This window comes from Talpa europaea, assembly GCF_964194135.1.
Source record: "Talpa europaea genome assembly, chromosome: 8".
Classification (NCBI taxonomy): Eukaryota; Metazoa; Chordata; class Mammalia; order Eulipotyphla; family Talpidae; genus Talpa; species Talpa europaea.
In genome coordinates this window covers 102,030,530-102,051,723 of record NC_140075.1, presented here as the reverse complement: position 1 = coordinate 102,051,723, position 21,194 = coordinate 102,030,530, and the positions used below count along the sequence as shown (strand labels likewise).

At 44.8% G+C, this 21,194-nt stretch overlaps 1 protein-coding gene across 1 annotated transcript in view; it reads right to left on the bottom strand.

Moving 5' to 3' along the window:
• The window catches only part of KCNK10 (potassium two pore domain channel subfamily K member 10), a gene marked incomplete at its 5' end in the record, with an annotated part of 116,657 nt that overhangs the window by 21,327 nt on the left and 74,136 nt on the right, over positions 1–21,194 (bottom strand). The window contains one exon of the mRNA XM_084240664.1: positions 9,552–9,712. Coding sequence (XP_084096790.1) covers positions 9,552–9,712 — 161 coding nt within the window. The remainder of the gene's footprint in view (positions 1–9,551; positions 9,713–21,194) is intronic.

Here is a 21,194-nt window from a genome sequence, read left to right as displayed (position 1 = left end):
GCTGACTATATGCCAGGCATTGCTCTCCATGCATCAACTAAGTACCAAACAAAACAGTTGCTCTTTTTGTCCCCATCTTCCAAATGAAGAAACTGAGGCACAGTCCCAGGTGTCTCGGCTGGTCAGGGGCAGGTCGGGGCTTACGCACTGAGGCAGTGTGACTGCAGTGCCGTGGGCACTGGTCCTTGGACACATTCTGCTTCCTCTGTGGGAGAAAGCATGGTGCCTTGTTCGCTGCCGCCACATACCCCCACAAGGATGAGAACACAGAAGATACTATTTGACAACTGCTTATTAAACTGACCTGGGGCTTCAAGGAACAGCCACGATAGAGAGCTGCACAGTGAATCTTTACAAGGAGAATGAAAGGATTTCCAAGCAGGAGCAAGACCAGGTGGAACCGGGTGCCAGCAGTGTGCAGAGGCCCAGGTTGGCCCAGCATTGAGTTGCTCCCTCCCAGCAAGTCTGCTACAGAGCTGGAGTGAGGAAGCAGGATGGAAACAAGCAGAAGGACATGACCAGAAGTGAGGGTAGGAGGGTGACTGGTGCAAGAAGGGGCAGGCACGGAGAACAGTCGCTCCAAAGGGCCCACAAGAGAATAGAGCAGCAGCTGTCAAAAGCAATCAGGATTTCAGGAGCAATCTGATAGTGATTTACCAAAAACTCTGTGGCCTAAAAGAGTAAAAAAAAAAAAAAAAAAACCATGAAAAACAGAAGAAGAGATGTGTTGGTGAGGACCTGGGAAAACAGGAGCCTGTTTATGGCTGCTGGGAATCTAAACCAGCGCAGCCCCGTGGAAGACAGTAGTTTCTCAAACACAAACATAAAATCAGCATAGAAACCATCAACTCCACTTCTGTGGGTAAGCAGGCACTTAACAAGTATTTTCACACCTGTGTGCACAGCAGCATTATTCCACCGCCAAAAGGTGAAGCCACCCAAGTGTCCAGGACAGATGACAGTGATGCTACCCACTCAACCTTAAATGTTCCATGGGACAGATGATTGACTAAATAAGGTGTGTTATATGCATACAGTGGAATATTACTCAGCCTGTAAAAAGAAGGAAGTTGTGATAGAAGCTACAACCTGCATGACTCCTTTAAGACATTACACTAAATGAAATAACCCGTCACAAAGGACAAACACCATATGCCTCTTATATGTTCCGAAAGTAGTCAGAGTTATAGAGAAAGTAGAATAGAGGTTACCAAGGGCTAGGAGGAGGGGAAAAATGAGAAGATACTGTTTCATGTGGCTGGAGTTACTGTTTCATGTGGATAGAGTTTCAGGGGAAGATGAAAATGTTCTGAGCTGGATGATAAAGATATTTGTGCAACAGTGGGAATGTACTTCGGCTACTGAAGTGTATATTTTAAAATGATCAGCTTTGTGGGCCTCCCTGGTGGCACAGGAGTTAAAGTCTCAGCTATCAAGCTATTGCCAGCCACTGCAGCATGAGTTCAATCCCCAGGCGGAGAGGTGACCCACATGGTGCAGCAGACCTCTCCTATCTCACCTGCTGCTCCCCCCTCAACAGTATATTTCAGTAGATCTGCCTGTTCTGTGCCCCACTCTGTCTCTGGTGAATCTTCTCACCCCCCACACCTCTGACCTCTACCCCAGTTCTTGTATGAAAAAATAAATAAAATTAAATATTTCAAGAAAAATACGGTCAGCTTTGTGCTAGGTGTGTTTGATCACAACAAACCATACAGGCATAAGGAAGCAGGATTCAGAAACAGGTTGTGGAAGTATCCAGCAAACTGCTGGAGTTACCTGACATGAAACCGTGACTGTCATCAGGTCTAAATGTCAATACCCTGGGAAAAGAGAGAGGCCAGGACCCCAAGTACACTGCTGATGGGAGAAGCCAGCAGGGCTCAACCCCTTTATATTCCTCTGAGTCTGGGCATTCCTTTTGAACATTCAAAAAACAAAATTTCTCAATCCTCACATAACAGAACTTTAGGTAAGCACTGATTATAGAAATACATAAAGAAAAAAGACACAATGAACTTGAGCATCACCCTCTACGACATTGGGAAAAGGTTGATACACTTAGGAGGAAGACCGGTTGTGGATTCTGTCACCAGCAATACTCGCTGCACAAAAGGATTCTCTGATCTTTTAAAACAATACATCAGGCCCCTGGGGACCTACCTCCTACAGGCTGTTAGCACTACCGCAACAAGAGACGAAATCTCAGCAGCAAACTTCCAAGACATGGCGCAGCGCCACCGGGTCAAGAACACCATGATGTGTACATTCGGTCTCTCGGAAAACAAACAGCAGAGCACTTCCCCCAGAAATACAGTGTGTATTTCCTCTAACAGGAATGCACGTTGCCAGCACTGGACTGGATTCTGACAGCTTCTTTCCACAAAGCTGCCAGAGCTGGCTCAGCAGTGTGATGGTCTTAAGCCTGTCATGCTGTCACCTCCCCAGGGAATGGCCTCTATGGGGTAATGGTTTCAGAGCCTTGGTGCGCCTCCCAATAGGATATAGTCTCAGCATTTTCCCTTCCCTAGAAGAAAATTCCTAAAGCTCTTCAGAATGTATCAATGACTATTGACATGCCACCCATTCTGGTCACTAGAGTCATCCTCAGAGCCACCTGCTGTCAACTCATAGCTCATGGGCCCAGCTCTGTGATGGCCAGTCCAGTCACAGCTCAGCAGGGGCACCTGGCAATTTTCAGGAATCCAACTTTTCAGAAGTTACACCAGAATGTATTATTGCCTGCCTGGCTCACAGAAGTAACAGGAAGCTCAATGTAAAAGAAAAGAAAAGAGATAGGGCTAATTTCACATTCATAAATGTAATTTTTTAAGTAGAATCTTACAAAAGGGCAAAGGATTGTGTTTCTATTGAATCAGTGTCTTCCAGAGGAGCCAAAGCAGCCTATGGAGATAGGTAATGAAGGATGAACAAGAGAAGTCATCCACCTATTAAGCTCGTTTTATGATACAAATACAAATGTGAGTGGTACTAAAATTCTTGCATTAAATTCATAACCCAAAAGTACCTGGAAGTTTTGGAAGTAAAGTTACCATGGTATAGATATAAAGCATCACTGGACTAGCAGTGGCCTCCAAAGACAAAAATGTAAAATGTTTTCATGAATAAAACCCCTGGGATCCTAGGAAGTGATCACCTCTTCAATAGACAAGACCTCACAGTTCATGAATATCATTAAAAATGTTCCAGAAACTTCCCTCTGTTGGATGATAGTTTAAGAAGAGCTTCTTCCACAACTTTCCTGGAGTTTCAGACTGAGCTAGAGCCCCAGTGGGAATTAAAATCTTGGTGTTGATACCCTCAAATCCCCAGCTGTCAAAACCACTAAAGTAGATTACACCAGTTCAATGAATCCAGAGAAAATGACGTTTTTTGAGGACAAGGCTACCTGCCTCAGCTCACCAAGAGGCTTGGCTTTGAGCTGTGTGTTCCCCTTGTTGTCAACACTGAATGTGTTGAGCAAAGTGGAGCCATGAGTTGGAAGAACAGATAGTGGAGGGTATGATCTGCCCTGCAATGAGTCAGCCCGGGGACAGTTACAAGCCCCTCTTGTATAAGCCCACCTACACATTAGTCACATAGCAGACATGAGCAAGGGCCATTTAAATCTCAGATTAATCTCCAAGAGAAGGAAATATTGACAAGGGGCTGTTTGTTAACAAATCAGTACTAGGAAGATCAAGCAGGTACATAAAAAAGAATCAGAGGCTATAGCCTGACTCGAAGTATTGATAGATGACGCAAGGGTGAGAAATTAAAACCCTTGAGAGCAGATAAATATAGGATCGATATTACCTTTTTCTCAATTGGCCATCTTTATCTCTCCCCAGGTCATACTAAATCTTCTGACCATCAGATGCTATCCCAGTCTTACAAGAAAATAAAGGAAGGATGCGAGATGACTCTGTTCACGCGTGCGCACTGGGGCAGGGAGACCTGCTTTGGTACCCTGCTCTGTTGCTATGGGCGTGGTTTTCTGGACAGGTCATGACACCAGTCTAAGGACGTTAACCTCATAAAATTAAGAAGTCAATCACCGTCTCTTTGGGTGGGCTGGTAGACAGCTTCCTCCAGGCAACACCCTCAAGCCCACATCTGGGATACAGTTAACCCTCAGCCCAGACCAGTCACTTCTCTCCAGACTTCAAGACTAAGATGCCATAATACTCAGGCTGACCCCAACCAGATCCTATTGCGCAAATAATGTGATGCTCCCTACAAAGGTCCCCACATACAGAAGGTCACGATGACTCCCACCCCCCAGTAACAGTCAGATCCCCAGAGGTTACTGGCGCTCAAAGGCTACCAAAAAGATCAAGAAAGACTCGGTAAAGCTACTTTTTCAATGTTTGTGTTAAACACTACCCAGACAGTATATTTTAAGTGGTTATGTCTTAGGCAGAGTTTGAGTGCTTTTCTCTTTATAAAGAAGAGTCGAAGATGCATTTTAAAGGTCACTGAAACTTCCCATAGTGATTGCAGATGGCAACAGGAAGCACCCAGGGGACACTGGCCAGTTGTCAAAGAGGAGCTGAGAGAGGAAGCCTTGTGCATTAGATTAGTCCCTACTGGGTCAGCTTCAGCAATGCTTTGCCTGCCAAAAAATTATAGCAGGATAATCCATCTTTATGCATATCATCAGAGTTAAGTCCCCAGGCAGCTTCCTTTATTAGTGAGAAACCATCTCATTCCCAGAGGATGAAATCTTTGAAGCCCTCTGTAAGGATGCATCTCGGGAGAAGGAATGGCACCAGCCTCCAAGAGCCGCAAGGACCTCAGCGGAGACACCAGAGCTGTGTGGAACATTCAGCCAGTGACCTTGGGGGCATCTGAGTCCCTACATCCGGCACAGCTGAGAGTTCAGAGTGGTTCTTCCCAACAGTACAAAAACAAACTTTTAGACTAGAAGAACAAGACAGAAATAACCAGAAGGTAGGGGGAAGGGGTAGGTAATCAGGTCCTATGTATTGATGGATGGAAACTGGAATTCTGGGGTCAAATATAAGGTGGTCGATACCGAAGCTGGTTCATGAGGCAGTACCTAAACCTACATGACTTACAAACCAATAAAGATAAAACCAATAAACCTAAGCCTACATGACTTACTGCAATAAAGATAGTGTCTTTTAACGGGGCTGCTTTTGCTCTCAAGAGAACACGAGTAATGTCTGGAGACCCTTGGACGGCCCTAACTGGGGGCACAGGTGAGCAGAGGCCAGGGATGCTGCTAAACAGGTCCCGTGACAGAGCTGCTAGCCCCAGCTGCCAACCGTGCCAAGGCTGAGCAGCCTGCATGAGTGGGAGGAGGGAAGGAGGAACCCTCAGCAGGGATAGAGTGGAGGCTGTTCTGTGGATGTCACGTATGCAGTTGGTCCCAAGTGCACATCCGGGTCTGCCATTGAAGCTAGAAGACATGTTTCAGCAAGTTCAGAAGAGACCTGGTTAACAACACTTTCAAGATATTTGTCTTCTGAGCATTTTAAAACAATTATGTCTCACCCCTTGCAAGCTCCTCAGGGGAAATAAGAAAGGAACTGTTCACATTACAGTAGGGTCTTCTCTCCGATGCAAATCAACTCACATATCCATGTAACATTCACCCTCTGGAGTGAGTGCTGAGGCATGTTTAATAGGGAATGCACTCATGTGGAATGTTACAGCGGCACAGAAACAGACACACACACACACACACACACACACACACACAACTCGGGCCTTCTCGGCCTGTCCCTGGCCCTCCCCTGCCCACCCAGCCCGTTGGGCACGATGCGGACCAGCATGACCAGTACCCCCACATGCACTGCCACCACTAACAGGACTGGACACTGCAGCTGAAACCACGAACCTGAAAACACCCACTTTCCAAAACAAACGCTTTTTATCATCTTGAAGGAAGGATTGTTTTAAGTTAACCCCTTCCCTGCTGGGGGCCCAGTCTCAAGACCCCCGGTGAGAAGCAGCAGCCTCCTCCTTAGTCCTACCAGGCACATGGCAAAGGTAGCTGGGCATTTTTGGCTTCCACTGCCAGCCCCTTGCTGCCATCCAAAGTGACTGATTAGTCCTCTAATTGAATGTCAGCAGCAGACTGAAGTGGTGATCACAAGCCTTATGCATCTGGCAGGCTCCAGCGTTCCCAAGCAATCATGGCACCCATAGGCCTCAGGTAATGTGTTGTGACTTATCAGCTACACCCAGGCTCCTGTGGCTCCGAGGGCGAGTAAATATCTCTGCTGTGTCCTCGGGGAAAAGGTCAACTGGTTCGAGTAGTAACATCAGAAAGCCAAGTGAAGAGAAGTAGCCACTTCCAACCTCAGGCCAAAGTCCAGCTCAGAGCAACAATGTGGGATCCAGCCCAAAATTTGACCAGTTTCCCTACAGCATCCTATCAAGTGGCAGACCCAACAAAAGAGCCAGTGCTCAGCAGGCGGGAGCTGCCCACCTCCAAAATCTGCTTTGGAACCCCAGGTCAGTGCTGATCATCCCCAATAATCACCCATCCCTGCTAACAGCCCAGATTTCCCCCTGGAAACCCAGCAAAAAGTATTCTTACTTTGTTATGTCAAATACTGAAAAACCATCCCCACAAATTAGCATGACACATTCAGAAGTCCAAAACTCAACATTGATTGCATGGCATGGATTAACACATCTGCCAGTAATACTCCCAGCCCACCTAGAGGAGGGGCGGGTGGGATTCCTGGTTCTAGTCCTGGTGCTGCTCCCTACTCACCATGTGGCTCGTGGCAAGTCCTTTATCAGACCATGGGCTCCACTTCTCAGGGGCAAATGAGTCTCGCTAGAGCAGTGCTCCCCAGAGAGTGATCCGCAGGTCAGCTGTATCTAACCTTCAGGGATGCGTGCCGCCCTGGTGTGAGGCCCACAGGTAGTCCCAGGAAATAGACACATGGTATATCACTAGTGCTTACCAACTGTGCCCTCCCCTCCCCTTCCTGCAGCTCAAACAATGCACCCCAGGGCCCCTATGCCCAGGGTGGAGCCATGTCAGGCCAATGGGCTGTGAATGGAGATGGAAGCTCTTCAGAGCCAGTGTGGAACTCCCAGCTCAGATCCTGGGCTCACAGCAAAGCCAAAGGCTGGCAGAGTCTTAGGGTGCAGCAAATCCAGCAGGGCGAATTAAGTTAGCATTCCCTGATTGACTAAAGGGTCCCAAAGAAGGGAGGGAGAAATAGGAGAGTATGAATATACTCTTCATGGGATTGTCATCCCTGCCACAGCTCCCCTCAATGTTCTGCAAGTGCAGGAATCGTGTGCTACCTACAGGATAATATGCTGTTACCTCTTCCCCGAGAGACTTTCGGACCTCAATGACCCTGCAAGGAACTGAGTGAGCCATCAGCATGAAAATGAAATGTGGGGCCTCCCTGGTGGCGCAAGGGGTTGAGATGCAGCACCATGAAGCTAGTCGCAGCCACTGCCACGTGAGTTTGATCCCTGGCCAGGGAGGTACCCACACGGCGCAGCAGACCTCTCCTGCCTCGCCTGCTGCTCTCCTCAGCAGTGTATTTCAGTCGATCTGCCTGTTCTGTTCCCCACTCTGTCTCTGGTGAATTCTCTCACCCCCCGCACCTCTGACCCCACACCTCAGTTCTTATATGCATAAATAAATAAATCTTAAAGGAAAAAAAAGAAAATGAAATGTGAGGGTTATAAGGTTCTGTCCTAGAGTCCATAGAACAGTCCACTTGGGAGGGGGCAGCTTTAAGGAGAGGAAGAACAATATTCTGTACTTTAGTTCCAAAATTCATCAGGGGACACTGAGCCCCCAAATTTGGTGGCAGATTGTAGTCAAAATGGTTGCAGTCCCTTCCCTCACTTAGAATACGCTAATATAGTCTAAAAAAATACACTATTTTTTTTCCTTTTTCTAAAGGGGGATTTCAATAGCTTTTAGTACAACCCACTCTTCCTACAAATAAGGAAATGAAGATCCAAAGATGCTACATAAAAAGAAAAATGCTAGATCAAATGCCAGTCATTTCTCCATTTGAATGCTGTTGTGAATCAGTCGGCCAGATTCATCTTGCTCTAACTCTGTGGACCACAAAGCTGTCGCTAGAAGAGCACCTCTGGGAAGTTCACGCCAGCCCTTGGCGACAGGGTTGCCAGGCTGTCTGGCTTGGGGACCTGAACATCTGAGAAGCAGAGAGGCTAAGGGTTTCCATGGCAACCACTGAGGAGCCCAGGTGCAGGCTCTAATGAGGCTGGCTTGCCAGGCAGCACTTCAGGAGCAAAGGTTGTGGGACATTCCAGAAAAAACCACAGGCCGCCAGGCTACTCAGATGAAATCTAAGTGGCTCACTAGCCTGTCAATGAGCACTTCTTCCGGGAGACAACGCAACTCTGAACTCTACACTTCTGATCCTGTGCCAAGCTCTGTTCCATCATTCTTTCATGTAATCATAATCAAAATCTGATAAAGTTTCAATCCCCTTTTGTGATGAGAACACTGAGGCAGCTCCCCCAGCATCACCGAGTTTATGAAAAATGGCTCCAAGTTTGTTCCACTATCTTACGCTTGCCCAACATTGCCAGATTCTGAAAAAGGTCTCAAATTTTTGTTTTGAAATGTTAAGTCATCATAAGAAACAATTCCTTGAAGAAGGTTCGAAAGACTTGAGAATAGGACAACAATGAGAAAGAGAACAGAAATGACCTTACACCTAAGCAAAGCAAAACAAGTATTGTTAAATCATATGAATGGGTGTGAGTTAAAGATCACTGAGAACGACAGTTCAGTCACATCTACTCTTCATGCCTGTCACAGATTCCAGAAATGCAATCTTTAGTAAATAAATTCCTTAAGTAAATATTTTTAGTAAATAAATTTACTAAATATTATTATTATTTACTAAATATTAGTAAATAAATTCCTTGAGATTTTGGTCCCATGTTTAAAGATAAGTTAAAAAAAAACCACTAGGGTAATAGCAATCATCAACACTTTAGTATAAAGTAGTACCTAATCGGTATACTACTACTGAGGGAGCACTCAGCAGTAGAAAGGAAAGAGATGGAGGGGCCCTGAGAAGGCAGCAGCAAAACACAAAACAATGTCTGGGAAAGGCAGGTTTTTGAAAGAGGTCTTAGAAGTCAGGACTTTGCTGAAGACACTGTGCTTGGAAATAAAATGGAGTGAAGAAATTTACAAAAAAAAAGTGGATGGATTGACAAGTCTCTACTTTAGTGCAAATACACTAAGGAACCCATCCTCTATCATTAAGAAGGAACTGAGTATGCCTCACATTTTCAGCAAAAATGTTGGCAAATCGATACTGAACCCTCTTGTGCTATCATTCCAGAAACACCAGTCTAAAGAAGCTACCCATATGGCATAGGGGGTAGTTTAGGCATAGTATCTGTGACTATGGGCAAAACAGAAAATAAGATCATAACATTAAACTATTCCATTAAAAAATGACATGATAACACTCTGATAACCTCTCTGGCCCCTGTCAGGCTAAAGTCAACTGGCTCCCGGAGGACAGGGTTTAAATGGATGCAGTACTCACTCGAAAGACCTTCTCCACTCTTGCAATGCTTTTGCCAAAGATGGTTCCAAGTTGGTCTCCGATTCCAGCCAATAAGAAACCAAAGAGCGGAATTCCAAAGATGGCATATAAAATACAAAAGATTTTGCCTCCTTCAGTGCTTGGAGCAATATTCCCATACCCTGGTGAGAAATATTAAAAAGAGAGAGGGAGAGTGGTGAGGTGACAGAGAAATCAGAGCACTGAAGCACAGAAGGCACAGAATTCTGCAGGGCACCTGTATCCCCCATTCATGAACTTGTGGAAGCAGAAGTCCATTTCCACATTCTCTATAAAATTAGTAACATCAATGCACTGCTTCTCTTCCTTCTCCCATAAATAGAATCATTCTAAGGAGATCCAGCTTTCCTGGGTCTTAATATATTTAGATTACAGTTATGGAAATTTTTGCTCACCCAGAATTATATTTTGGATGGAAAATGGTACCATCCACTGCAGAAACACCAAACATCACGGACATGTTTGATTCGGGGAAACTGAGCATCTGAGAAAAGTTGACCACTGTCTTAGATTTGAGAAGGCAAATTAGACTCCTTTACAGCCTAATCCCCTGGGCACGCACCCCCACAGAAGGCAGCTGTCGTCAACTTTTGCCTGTGTGGGGTAACAGAGACTTGTGATGAGAAATTCACGAAAGACCCACAGATCACGGAGCTCTCCCTGGAAAGCCCGAAGAATGAAGAATGAGAGGAAGACGGTGGCTCTTCCCTGCGTGGAGAGTTTTGTGAGCAGTGCCTGTCTCTCCTCTCCTCAAAGCGCCTTGTCCTCTCCGAACCCTCCCTCTCTTCTCACTCACTTCTTGCACCTTAGAGCTTCCAGGTGTGAAATAACGGATGTTTGCATATAAAGGAATCCTTTTTTTATATATATCATCTTAGTATCTTTTATTTTTTTAAATAAATTTTATTTTTATATTCCCCATACAATTGCAACCCCCTTATTTTGACCCCAAGCCCTCCCCTCCCCGCCCCCCACCCCCCAAACAGTGTCTCTGGTTCATAGTTGTTTGTTGATTTTGATTTTCACTTTCTTATAGTTATTCATTTTCCTGGTCCCTTATTTAGGTTTTCTAGATTCCTGCTATGAGTGAGACCATCCGGTATTTTTCTTTTTCTTTCTGGCTTATTTCGCTGAGCATGATCCCTTCCAGCGCCATCCATGTTGCTGCAAATTGCATGTGTTTATCTTTTTTGAATGCTGAGTAATATTCCATGGTGTATATGTACCACATCTTCTTGATCCAGTCATCTATTTTTGGGCATTTGGGCTGTTTCCAAAGCTTAGCTATTGTAAACAGTGCTGCTATAAACAAAGGGGTGCAGGTGCTCTTTGGAATTGATGTTTCTGTGTCCTTTGGGTAAATACCTAGGAGTGGAATTGCTGGATCCTATGGAAGCTCTATGTTAGTAGGTCCAGAAATCTCTACACATCTCTCCATAGTGGTTGGACCAGTTTGCACTCCCACCAACAGTGCAGGAGAGTTCTAAAGGAATCCTTCTAAAGCCAGGTCTACTAACATATCTTTCAAATGCAGCCTCGAAAACACCAACATCTACTTTCTTAGGAATTCTGCAATGACTTAAGTCACATTTGTATTGGGAGTACAGGACTTAGTCTATATGGATAAGACTGAAGAATGTAATGCTGGAAGAAAAAAGACTTCAGCATTAGCACAATTTAGACAGATGAGAGTCCAAACTACTTGATATTCATTTGCATGCCAGTTGCCTAACTCTCTCCGACATTAGGACCACTCCTGTAGGGCCTGTTTCTGAATCCATGCAGTGTGGGGCTTATTGAGTTCATGGCCATTGGCATGTTGGGATGCAACCCAGGGAAGAGCAATGTTGCCCATCATCCCCCCTCTTCTGGAGCTGCAGAGCTCACTGTGGCTTCCTGCCTTTGGATGATGAGTCACCTGGCTATTTTCCTTTTCAATTTTCTCATCAGAATCATTCAAACCTGTTATCTCAAAATATCTAAATTACAGTTTCCATTTCTTAAATGAGCATTCAGGCAAGTCTTCCTAACCATTCTTCTTTACTAACCACCAATTTGATTTAATTGTGCAAAAAAAGGCTTTCAAAATTTTTTCAGGTGCCTTCGGAACTTGCACACATTCATTTTTCTAAGCATTCCTCTTCAGAACCATCCAAATTGCATTAACACAGTCCTGTTGAAAAGGGGGGAATGTGCCCAAACAGCTTCACTCCATGTGGGTTTGGAACATTCTAGTGAGTCCAAAAAGTGTTGTGGAAGCATTTGTGATTCAGGCTTGGCTGTCTCGTGGCTCCTCCTGACTATCAGGGTGGACAGGTTTGCTCTTAGTCCAACATGTCAGACGGCATGTCAGTGTCCTGCAGACACAGGCGAACCAGTGGGTTCTGAGCAGGCATCTCAATAGCTCTGTGTAAGGGCAGGACAGGACACGGGACAGGTTTTCTAATGCAGCAGACTGGGTAAAGGAGGAGAGTCCTGGAGCCCTCAGTGGCTTTTGCAAGCTTTTATTGGGATTTACCAGGTACACGGCAGGCAGGGGTGCTGGGGGGCCAGGAGGCTGGCAGGCCTCCCAGCAAGTCCTCACTCTATCTGGGCTCTCTGGTGTTCTCTGGTGGCCTTGTTCTCACGGTTCTTCTGCTTCTGCTTCTCTGCTTCTACTGGCGTCCCCGTGACGCCGCCCTTAAAAGCCCAGTCTTAGCCCAGGTGAATCCCATCTACATATGCCCACACCCGACTCCAGGTGCCCCATCAGGCATGCATTCCGGACCACAGGGTTCTGTCATCTATCCTAATGGCATGAGGGCAGAAAAGCCTGATACTTTTTACCTTACCCTACATGCTGACAAGAGCTGCTTTCAGAGAGGGTGTGCCCCACCTCCTGGGCACAGAGCTCAGGAACATTCCAGGGCCACCCAAGGAGCATGAGACAGGAGTGAGAAGACAGAGGCTCCAGGCCCACCTCCCTCTCTACCTGGGTGTCCACAGACTCACCTACCCTCTCTAAAGCCTCATGCTGGAGGTGCTCATGGAAAAATCACTACATTGTAAAGTAAAATACAAGTCAAAGTATGATTATTATTATCGCCATCACCATGATTGCTATGACAGTGATTATCATAATTGGTTCCTAACTCGTTCAGTAACTCACAGACTAGAACACTAAAATAAAATTAAAGCAAAGTTCTTGGGTATGGACATTAGTGGAGTAATAGTCTTGAAATATCGTCTTGAAATAGATTTAAGGTCCTCACTTCATATCAGACATAAAGTCACCCCACTCTTCAGTAGCAATATTTTATGCATGAAGGGGTGTGTGTGGGGGGGTGTACCCTGCCTCTGATGAACTGTGTGGGGAAACTGTTCCAGTCTGATCCTCAATCCTGTCACTGGGAAAATTCCAGAACATACATTTGGAGTTCTGCTCTCAGACAAAAGGAGGGCCAGTCCTGGATCTTTGGCTCCAGTTGTACCAGGCCTGTGAGGCTGTCCTGCCCATCCTTCCAGAATGCTCAGGAGATCGCTGAAGCCAGCTGTGACCATCACATGCAGGCTCCGGAACTAGAGGACACGGGGGTTCCTGTTCTGAATCTCCCACTTACTAACTCAGATCTTATGTGATTTACCTAGCTCTCCTGCCTCACTATCCTCATCTGAAAGATGGGGCTACAACTAGTGCCTACCTTAGCACTGTTAAGGATGAAGTGAGTTACAGCTGTGAAGCATGAAGCATGAGTCAGCTGTGATCGTTAAGCAAATGGGCATCGTGATGTGAAGCCAGCATCTAGTAAGTGCCAGTGATTATCACCTTGCTCAGGTGTCCTGTGGGGAAGAACTGGGTCCGAGTAATGTGTCTCTAGGAAAAGGAAGCCCTAGGAGGAACCAGAGGGTTGGTTCCTATTTCCCCAGGAACTCTGCTGTTCTCCCACAGCACCAGGACAAGGCAGAGAATGCCAGTAACTCAGGGTGGGCTCACTCAATGCCTTAGGTGGGTTCATGGCTGGGTCTGAGGTGCAGCTAGGGACAGTCAAGGCTGGGAAGTGAGAGGGGGTGGCAGCGGCTAGAGATGCAGTTGATCAGGTAGAACTAGCCCAGAACATTAGAGCAAGATTTAAGTAAAGTAAAAGAAGTCCAAGGAGCGTCTCCACCAACTGGCTCTAGAAATGTCTGCCAGATGACCAGCCCAACTCTGACCAAATCAGCCCATCGTCAAGCCCTTGTTCAATGCCATGCTGGCCCATTTTCAATGTCACACTGGTGGCCTCGAAACTGAAACTGCGCCAGCGTGTCCGGCCTGGCCTATTCTGAGGTTGGGCTTCTAAACCGGACACGAGGCACTGGTGCAAGCGGAAGCCTGACCTGTGCCCAAAGGAGCTCCACGCAGATTGGTCCATTTTAAATCCATTTTCAGTCCCACGCTGGCTTCATGGGCTCCTCTAAAGTGGCTCTGGCCAATGAGCGGCCCAGCAGGGACAAGGCACACGGCCCAAGGCAGAGCCGGGTCTGTTCACCACAGGCTAGAAAACAGCCTCAAGCCCTTGATGGAGAGAAACACCCCTGGATGGTGTTTACAGAGGGCTGGTGCCTGTTATGTGCACACACACAACACGTCCATTTGCTATTTACATCAAAGTCAGATCTCTGCCAAACTGTGTGCTGTTCAGTTCTGGTATTTGGTGAAGACGTGCATTCTAGAACCAGAGCATCTGTGCATGCAGGACTGGCTTTGGGGGTGTGCAAGCTGTGCAGGCACAGAGGGCCCCGAGCTCAGAAGGGCCCGCACTTGGGTCCTTGCTCTGCTGCTGCCATTTGATGCTCTTACCTCTTCTCAAAAATCATTATGGGCCTGCTATTTTGAGTGGATTTGACACATCGCTAGCTTATTTTGATTAAAGGACCAAATATCCCAGATAAAATCTAAATTGTATGTCTAATTTAAAAAAAAAACAGCAATAGCAATTTCACACAGTGTTGTAATACAGCACCTAGAGCAAGTTGTTTGGTTTTTTTATTACTTATATATTTCACATTGTTGTTCATTTTTGTAAAAGTTTGATTTCTCATCTCAGGTGTAATCCCCACAAAATTACCACCACCAAGACACCCATAAACCGTCACTAAATCCCTTGTGCTCTTCCCTCCCCTGTTTTGCGCCCTCTCTCTCCCTGCAGAACATCCCTGATTTATAGTTTGCCTTCTAGTTTTGTCTTTTCTTTCCCTGATCCCTTGTATGGTTCCCCTGTGTTCCTCCTATAAGTGAAACCAGCTGCTATTTTTCCTTTTCCTTCTAACTCATTTCACTGAGCATAATCCCTTCTAGCTCCATCCATGTTGCTGCAGGTGGCATGGGTTTATATTTTTTGATTGCTGAGTAATATTCCATGCTGTTAGTCATTTTCAACAGAGACCACATTTTCATTTAGCCCTGGGCTCTGTACATTCTGCAGCTGGTCCTAGTGAGCAAAACTAGGCACTCGGGCTCACTAACCTACATGTCTTCTCATTCGGAAAATGAGGCTAATAACAACACCTACCTCATGAGGTTCATGTGAGACTGAGCAGATAACGTGGAGTACAGAGCCTGTAGCACAGCGATTCCCATCACCTGCTGAACTCTGCAAGGGATGTCTTGGAGAGTCATTCCTCCACCTTAGAAAAGCGGGGTGCTTGGGACCCGCCTGCAGAGTCCACAATCAAGAGCAGTGGTTGTTTCCTTCGAAAGAGGCCCCAAGGGGTTATTATGTCAAAGGCCAGGTGGCTTTGAAAGGACTACAGGAAAATCAAAGGGCTGGGCCTTTTAAAGGAATTAACCTGAATTAGTTGCTGAGAAAGAGAGCAGGGGGCCGGGACTCGGGACAATCTGTCTTCTGGCGCCGCTCCTATTTGCAGGAGAGCCTGACTATTTCCCTTTTGCTAGACACTGGGGAATTGTTCTGTACACCTGAGCACAAGGAACACTTTTTTAAAAAGAAGGGCCATGATATCTTCAGATAAAAAGGACCTCTGATAGGGACTCCCCTTGTGGCACAGCAGTTGACCGCTGGGCTGCGAGGCTGCCCGCAGCCTCTGAAGTGCCGGTTCGATCCCCAGCAGCCCGCGAGGGTGCCACCAAAAAAAAAAAAAAAAAAAAAACCTCTGATAGTGAGCGCAGCGCTGTGAAGCTGCCCGCAGCCTCTGCAGTGCAGGTTCGATCCCGGCCGGCTGGCGAGGGTCCCACATGGAGCAGCAGACCTCTCCTGCCTCGTCCGCTGCTCCCCTCAGCAGTGCATTTCGTCAGTCTGCCTGTTCTGTTCCCTGCTCTGCCTCTGGTGAATCCTCTCACCCTCCCAAGATTCTGACCTGTACCCCAGCTCTTGTATAAATAAATAAATAAATCTTTTAAAAAAAAGTTTCTTATTCCTAAGATCCCTCTGACACGTTCCCAACGACGAATACGCGTTTCTTGTGTCTGAAAGTACACTAGTTCGTGAGGTTCAGGAGATCTTTCTGGAAAGCAACTTGGCAAGTCTTTGACAGGTCCATGCCCTCCAGCACAGCAGCCCCTCGCGGGTCTTCCCATGGACACAAGCAGAGATAAAGACACTCCTCACACGCTGTCACACTCTACTGACAGAGCAGAAGCCTCCAACATCTAAGGATGGCTGGAGAGCACATATGGGGAACCCAACAACGGTGATATCTTTCAAAGAACCTTAGTCCTGTGGGGAAAATGCTTCTCATATTGTGTCACTCATCACATAAACTCAAGTGAGCAGGCTAACGTTTGTGTGTTTCAAAAACAACAAAAAGAGAGCCCCTCAGCTCCAGCTGCGCCACTGGTTCCTTCGTGGTAGAAAATTTCTCAGGACAAATGCAAAGACTTCATAGGTTCTGAATGTTCTTCTAAGCCTTGGTGCCACACACAATGAGTGACGTGACCATGAAATAACTGGGGGAAAAAACATGCTTTTCTCCCCTCATTATTCTTGCTAACATGCACTGAAGTTTTCTTTAGAATTCTCTGACCATGTTTTAATAAAGACTCCACTCTGGAGTTAAAATTCAGCCAGACAAATGGTGTTCTACTTACAATACTATCTTCTTTCACTTAAGAGAAAATGGCATTTTTCCAGTGACTGAAATGAGGATCCAATTTCTAGCATCACCACTGAGCCATGATTCTAAAGTGGACTCATGCTTTGGGTTAGTTTTTGTTTTTGTTTGTATGCTTGTTTGTAGTACTGTTCTGTTCTGCCTGTACCTTCCTTTCAATGGGGGGGGGGGGGATGTCTCCAGCCTGTGCCTAGGTATGACACAGTGCCCACCCCGCTGCCAGAGGCCACAGCATCCCAGGTGGCCATTGGCACAATAATCCAGAGATCCAGCCAATCAAATGCTCTGCCTAAGATATTAAATCATGAACAAGTGCCCCAAAGAAGCTGCAGTGGCCAGCAGGGTCAGGTATTGGTCTTGAAGTTCAGAAGACACTCACTGGCCTCTATGATGTTTGAACAATACATGTGTAGTAGTTAGGATTTTTTCAGTTTTAGGTGATTGAAAACCCAATGCAGACTGACTTAAGAGAAAAGGAAATGCATTGACCCTGGTAAACAGAAGAAGACATAACATTTATTTCTTAACACTTCATGGGCACCTTCATCAAAAGCTCATAGGATGTGCACAGGGCCCCATTTGTCACTCCCCTTTGTGACTCTGCTTCCTCAGGGTCGCTGAAGTCGGGCAGGGCAAACCACCAAGGGGTAAAAATGACTGGCAGGGTCCTGGGCCTATCTCTTTCCAGATTTCACTCCAGTAGGAAAGAGAAGTCACTTCCTCCAAAGCTCAGCCCAGGAATTGAGGTTTTTACTGTACTGATGCAGATGTCGTGTTCATCTCTGAACTAATGATGGCAGCCATACAACTGCCAAGTGACTGGATTTCTTCATCTAGACAAAGTGAGATTCCCCCAAGGTGTGGGACCAAGCATGAGAAGTAGTAAATGGGAAAACAGTTATCAGGACAAGGTGAAAAGTATGTGGCTGCCAGGCAGCAGAAATCAAGGACTAAGAGTCATCTGTACAAACTCATAAATTCCAGTGTAAGTAAATAAAAAGAGCAAGAAATGGTACATATTAAATGTCCCTCATCGTGCAGATGGAATCTCAGGTTATGTGGGCCCATGATCATGGCCGTTCAATAAATAAAGTCCCTGGCATCTAACAATTTGAAAAACTAAATACTATCCATATACATTCCGATGTAATCAGTGCTTTTCAAAACATCATACAGAGCGCTGATTTAATCATTTCATAAAACAAGAAAGTTAGGATTTTTCTGTCTGTTTTAATGCTCACAAATGTTTCATGGATGCAATACTGGATACTAGGGTACATTTTCCAATATGCACCTGTTAAAAAGGCCCAGAATATCTCAATTTTAATGATTTTGCCATAAATCCTCCTAAAATGCATGACACATATCCCATTTAACAACCAGACTGTTGAACATAATTTAACCTGAGACTGGTCTTCTCTGATCAACTTAGAGGGCTGGCCTTAGATGCTGTTGGGGTTTATAGCACTTTTTGCCTTTATACCAAAAGGTGGCAGGTCACCCTGCTTCCTTTACTGGGTTCTGTGTGACTGTGGACTAATATAACCCAATCTGGTATGGAGTGTCTGAAATGGCCCCTAGGCCCCAAACCTATTAATGTAATGCACACCTTCATTATTTATAACAGTTGTTCTTATGTATATTTGCAGATTTGTAAGTGTGACTCTCTAGTGTGTCATATAATTAGATGAAGAGGCTTTCTAAAAACAAATGACAAATCTCTTTCATTGCAAGTTTTCTTACTGCATCACTTTCTTAGTTGCACCAATGTATAAACAATACAAGTCCTAAAACAAAAACAAAACCTATGCCTCTAAAATAACCCTTAGGCTCTGAAACAATAGCAAGTCAAAGATGTGCACACCCCCCCTCCTCAAGGAAGGCATAATCATACTCTCCAACACCCAGGTAAGGTATGGGTATGAAGGATAAGGGAGAGGAAAGAACCTTCCAGAAGGCATAGCTGAGGCACAGAGCTCAATAATGAGAGAGTTCCACTTGGAGTACAAGCAGGTGTTAATGAAGGAATCCTCCCACTGTGAGGAATCCTCTCACTGCCTCTTTGTCATTGTTATGGATTGGTGACTGCTGTGTGTCTCCAATCTTCTGATTATGAATTTTTATTACAGTATTACTTCACTATTGTAGGGGGGATTAGAAAACCATCAAATTAATTTTAAGCAGAGCTGGGAGAGAGATATAAATGCTAGAACCCACCATAGGAGTAAGAATTACCAAAAGAGGCTGAAATTGGACAGGAAGCCAAATGAGGAAAAAATGAAGAGAAGCTGCACAGAGAATGATGGACAGGTCTACCGGTGGCCACTGACAGCAAAAACCAATCAGGTGAGGTGAACTTCAAAACAAATACTTTTATTTGCACTAAGCATACAGCTCAGGGTGAAAAAAGAGAGCAGCAGAATCTCCCTGGGACTTGACTTGGTTCAGAAAAACAGAAAAGGCAGGACTAGACAAGAATGACAGCAATGGGCCAGATTTGTAGGAAGTGTTCTGTCTCTTCGGCAACAGGAAAGAGGAGTGTCTTGTGACGTGCCCCCTAAGAGGGTGCCCTGCCTCACCCTGCCCTTCTCTCCCCAATCCCATGGAAGCATTTAAGAGAGAGCTGATGCAGGAATATCCAGCTTTCTTGGGATCAAGTAAAACAGAAGCAAGCTCGGCATAAATACAAAGCTTCCACTTAAAAAAAAAAAATGAAAAGAGCAGCAAAACTTACCAATGAAAGAAAGACACTCAGCAGAAAAATGTCACCCTGATCAGACAAAAATTGTAACCAACTATGAAGTAATCACCTCTCAGAATCTCCTCGGAGAAACCACAAAGCAGAAATTAGGAAAGAAATGGTGAGATGATACATGAGGCTGAAATGTGAGCTCATGAGATCCAGGAAAATAATGGAAGAGGGAAAATATCCCAATGATCACAAAAATGAAAATTAAATGGCAAGGTGCACATAAAAGAATATTTACTAAAAACCATACACAAAAAAATGAATAGAATGAAAACCAAATTCTAAGAGTTCAAAAGGATTAGAGGGAAAATGATTGCCATAGAAGACAAGCAAAAGAGTTATAATATGCATAGAGTTGGAATTCCCAAAGAGCAAAACCATACAGCAGAGAAAATCTTTAAAGATGACAATCAAGAAAATCTTCCTGAAATAAAGAGGACAAAACCTGATAGTATTATCAGATGCTATACAAAGAAATAATTTTTTGAGTAGTCAAGCAAGAAAGGTCAAGTTTCATATAAAAAGGGGCTGGGGAGAATTGGGCATCAATTTTCTCCACAGCTGCACAAACATCAGGAGGTATTGGAGCGACACCTGCAAAGTCAAGGATTTCATTTCCAGCCAAACTGTCCTTCAAGTATAGAGCTACCATTTTGCATAACTCAAGAATTCAGAGAATATAGCTCCCATGAGTTATTCTTAAAGTGACTACTTAAAGATGAGTTTCAGCCAAGCATGTGCTGAGGAGGAAGAGCACAGCAAGAGGACTAGCAGTGAACACTGGCAATATTTAACTGTGGAATTAAGATGAAAGCAAAGATGAGTTTCAGGATAACAGAACAGAATGCAAATTTTTTACCCTGATATTATAGAATGACACAACAAGTAATGATCAATAGCAAAGAAATGTGAAGTTAAATAAGTTCCCTGCCTGAAATAAATGCAATGACAGAGAGCCAAGACTTATCATTTAAAGTGGATAAATCATATACTAGGAGCATAAGCCTATTTAATAATTTAAAAGTAAATATTAAAGGGATGGTGTTGCTAAAATTGTATGATCGGAAGAGATGTCACCCATGATAGGAAACTAATAGACACTGCTTATCTAATAGAATACTGCTTTAAACATGATTATAATTATAAAAGTTAATCACTAAGACAAAAAGAAACCTCCCCGAGGATCAGAAGACAGGCAAATAAAATAAGACAAAAATTAGTACAGGAAAGAAGCAGAGCTTACCACCATATATGATCAGTCATCCAGAGCATTTATCAAGTCAAAAATTACCAAGCAGATGATCATTTTGATCAAATTAAATTACACTGGGAAGCTAGGAGGATGGGATGAGCACTTCTAAAGTAGGGTAGATGGAAGAAAGGAAATAAATTCCTTGTCTTCCACGATGGGAAGAAAAGAAATAATCTCCACTACTGAAAATTCGGGGAGCAGTCCTCCAAGTGTGATATTTAAAGGCATGGAGAAGAACATCAAAATAATAAGTCAAATGAAATCAAAGTTGTTGCTCCCAGGAAAATAAAAACGGGGGAGGCCAGCAGACTGCTGTTTTATGTGACAGACTTTGTAGAACACTCCGGTTCTTTCCTAGGTAACTTTAATAAAAATTATGATTTTTTTCCCCAAAGAATTTGAGCTCAGCTGAGCCATCTGAATTCAACTGACTTATTCATATTCTGATTTTTCACTCTACCCTCTTCATTAAATCCTTTCCAACGAAAGTCTCCCTAAATATAAAATTCTTCAA